Raw genomic sequence first — 4,007 nt, forward strand, 5'->3', positions numbered from 1 at the left:
AGCGGCAACACCATCAACCTTTCACTTGTATGCTGTAAGACCCTAGGAATGAATGGGGTGATCCTAACAGAGTGGGAGAGAGTGTTGTCATGCATGAATACGAGATTCCTTAGAAGTAACAGCAGTATGTCATCTAGCCAGAGATCCAGGAGATTGCAGTATATTTTGACGGGGCTGGAACTGCCCCTAGGGGCCAATTCCTCCCTTCGGAAAATACACAAATGAAGCTTGGGTGCTTCGCACAGATTACATAAAAAAATTTTAAACAAATGTGGGCAATAAAAGGTCAAATAAAGGTTTACCTCTGCAGCCGATGTGACAGCACGTCCGTCAGTAGAGATAGATAGATAGATAGATATAGATTGTGTATGTATAATGTGTGTGTACATCTATTAGCACGTTCATTGTTTAATGATAATATGAGAACACAAGTATTAAGAATAATTATAAGAATCTCTAATTACCATCTTCTGCATTAGCAGTCTCTTCCTCCGCATCATTCTGTAAAGCTCCTATGTCCTCATTTTCAGCTCCCTGCTCCTCAGTAGTTCCAAAGATATCATCCATCTCCAAGCCAATCGATTCCATTTTGGTTCCTCAACAGCTGCAATGGTACACAGACAGAAACACATATCATCATCATCATCATGTAATGCATGTATTCCTTGCTGGCATAGATTGGATAGTTTAACTGGCTCCAACAAGCCTGAGGACTATGTTCAACTCTAAAGTCTAATTCATTATAGTTTTTACAGCAGGGACCCTCACTAATGTTAACCAGTTTACAGAATGTACTGGGTTCTTTTCTGCATGGTACCAGCACTAGTGAGGTCAACTTGTAATTCAGGCTTTATGTAGTTTCTAAGTTACTTTCAAAAGACCAGTTAAATACAACAATAAATTAAAAGAAAGTTATTTTACTAAAAAGTTTTTACTTCAAAGTTTTTAATTATTTAAAAAAAACAATTACTTGAAACTTAAGCTGTGTATTTAACAGTGGCGTGTGGTGGTTGTATGCATTGGGTATGCTGCCACACCCAATGCCACAAAACTTCAAGCAGGGGTATAACAAAAGCTTTCCATTAAGGTTTGTGATTAAATTAATGAATAAGGTTAACATTTATAATGAATTTGTCATTTCCAATGGGTGTCCAGCACATAGCTAGCACACCCGGAATATACACCTCTGGCATTTAATTAGCAATGTGATATGACTTGAGTATGACTTTAAAAGGTATCTGGTAGTGGAGCCCTGGTTCTGGAGATCCAGGCTTTTGAGGAGGAACCCCCTCTTGGTCATTATTGTTCACTAGTCTACTCTGACCCAAAATAGTAGCACCTGTTAGGGTCCCAGTAATGGGTTAATCAGCATGTTATGGAAGGAATTCCAAGTACAAACCTTCACTGCCTTTTGAGTGCCTTGGGAGAGGAAAAGACCCCACTGTAGTTAACCTCAACAGCAAATCAAAGAGGCCCTCTTTGATACCCTTCCAGCAACTCCAGGGTATGTGAAGCTCACCAGCCCGGTAAGACAAGTCACCTAGAAGGCCACTCCAATGTAAAACCTATAGCTTACTGGTCACTGCAACCTCTTAAACAACTGAGATCAGATTGCAAGGGTCTGACTCTCAATTTAAAACTACTAAATGCAGAAAGGAAGAAATTGGTTTACAAACCACTTGAGTAAAGATTGTTTGCCAACATAAGATGGCAGTCCCAGTCTAGGACAAATGTTGCTGTAATTTAGCCTCAGGAGACATCGTCTCCAGCTGGCTACACGACATGATCTGTGTCCTTATATCTGTGTATTACGATTTCCATAACATGCTGAATGCACAGATATTGTTTTGAGATGAGTTGGGGTGATAGATTCCCTTGTTCGAAAATATAAGGATACAGATCGTGTCGTATAGCCAGCGGGAGACGATATCTCCTGGGGCTAAATTACAACAACATTCATCCTAAGCCAGGACTGCCATGTTATGTTGGCAAACAATCTTTACTAAAAAGTACTGTTACTGAATATCTCACGTTTTGACATTTTAAAATAGTAATTTTCTAAACCACTTGAGGTTTTTAGTGTCTTGGGCGACTCTTCTTAGTAGTCTACAGACACTAAAAAACTACCACTGGTATGGAATGCTTAATCACATTTGACACTTTCAAGATTTATGGTTTCCAAAGAAGGATCCCAAAATCAATTTACCATATCATGTATTATTATTGATACCACTACATGGACAACAGCAGAAATATATACATATCGTAGTTTTACACATATAAATACATTCTTATCGTAGAGTCTCAGGTATTTAATATAAAGTGACCTAAGAAAACTTTGATGATTAACTACGAAAATCCATAGAATCATTAGATTAACTGCAGATTGGTGGCTCTCGCTATATTTGACTTTGTTTTCAGAGTTCTGAAAAAGTGTATATCTTTAGATAAAATTTTGGGTAATTTTTCAGATTAACACTCGCATGATTACCTAACCCTAACTCTAACATTAACCCTAAACCCTAACCCTGACCTAAAATTGTAACCCTAACACTAACCCTAATCCGTAATCCTAACCCTGACCCTAAAACCCTAACACTAACACCCTAGTGAAAATCATGCGGGTGTTAATCTGAAAAATTACCAAATTTTGCTGGGAATTATTTCAAAGAAGAAAAAATGAAAAAAAATGAAAAATGTCCCAAGTTAGGAAAACAGTGATAAGAAGTCGGGGCAAAAGGGATGGAGAACGATCCGAAACCCTCCCCAACGGACTTGGTCATCTTTTTATGATTTTTTTTTTTTTTTTTTGTTTCCGTCATTAAATTGCGACTAGGCCCGGGCACCGCTTCGAGGAATTTTAGTCGAATGAATTGACCCCAGGACTTTATCTTTTATTCTATCAGTCACTTTTGCTAGATTGCGGAGACGTAAACACACCAACATCGGTTATCAAGCGGTAGTGGGAGACAAGAACCGACACGTATACGACGGGCTTTTTTTTCAGATTCTGTCAAGCAAATCTACTAACAAGGCCCTGGTCGGCCCCATGCTACAGTGGAAGACACTTGTCCAAGTTGCCACTCAGTGGGACTGAACCCGGAACCATGTGGTTGGGAAGCAAGCTTCTTATCACACAACCACGGCAGCGCTTGAATTCATAAGTATATTATTCTTTCCAAGCTTGGAGTTCTGGGGAAGGTGGGTAAGTCGATTACATCGACCCCAGTATCCAACTGGTACTTATTTTATCAACACCGAAATTGTGAAGGGCAAAGTCGACCTCAACGGAGTTTTAACTTAGAATGTAAAGACGGACGATATGCCGCTAAGCATTTTGTCCGACGCGCTACCGATTCTGCCAGTTCGCCGTCCTAAGTTTCTAAATAATGCAGATTTCCTGAAAGAAATTTGGCACAAACACCTTTTCAGGACTAAGGTAAAGAATACGCACACAGGGTAGTTAGGGTTAGGATTAGAATTAGGGGTTAGGGTTTAAGGTTATGAATAGGATTAGAGTTAGGGTTACGCCGAAAACCGGTGGTATCGTATTCTTTACCTCTGCCCTTTTTATATGATGTACACAACGATTATATTGGTAAAATGTTTGAGGTAATTGTTTTGTTTTCGCTTTTACCCAGATAAAAAGAAGTTTACAATTCAATAACTTGTTAAATATCATCATACAGCATTAAATAAACTGTGACATTATTCATTATTAACATAAAAAAAGCGGAAGACAAGTAACGGGGACATAAAAACTGAAGTTATTACGACGGGACATGAATCGAACTATAAAAGAAGACATAAAACAATATATTCGAAATATTTACATTAAAAAAAACATTAATTAACATTGATACTCATGTCTGAAATAATTAGAAAATAAAGCAGTTAATTAAATATATAAACATACCAACAAAAACCATACAGTAGTAAACAAGTCACAACCGGAGCGCGACTAAAGTTTGAGGGAAATATTTCTAATTGGCGCTAAAATTATCTGC

The 4,007-nt window shown here is 38.2% G+C and overlaps 1 protein-coding gene across 2 annotated transcripts in view; it reads right to left on the reverse strand.

Annotated features, from left to right (window-relative positions):
* Positions 1–4,007, reverse strand: part of LOC106884480 (TIMELESS-interacting protein) — a 20,223-nt gene extending 16,216 nt beyond the window's left edge. For both annotated transcript variants that reach the window (XM_052972231.1, XM_014935882.2), the window contains exons 1-2: positions 3,917–4,007; positions 465–604 (exon numbers count right to left, since the gene is read on the reverse strand). In XM_052972231.1, the coding sequence (XP_052828191.1) occupies positions 465–500 (36 nt within the window). In that variant the 5' untranslated portion in view covers positions 501–604; positions 3,917–4,007. The remainder of the gene's footprint in view (positions 1–464; positions 605–3,916) is intronic.

Source organism: Octopus bimaculoides, chromosome 12 (assembly GCF_001194135.2).
Source record: "Octopus bimaculoides isolate UCB-OBI-ISO-001 chromosome 12, ASM119413v2, whole genome shotgun sequence".
NCBI classification, from domain to species: Eukaryota; Metazoa; Mollusca; class Cephalopoda; order Octopoda; family Octopodidae; genus Octopus; species Octopus bimaculoides.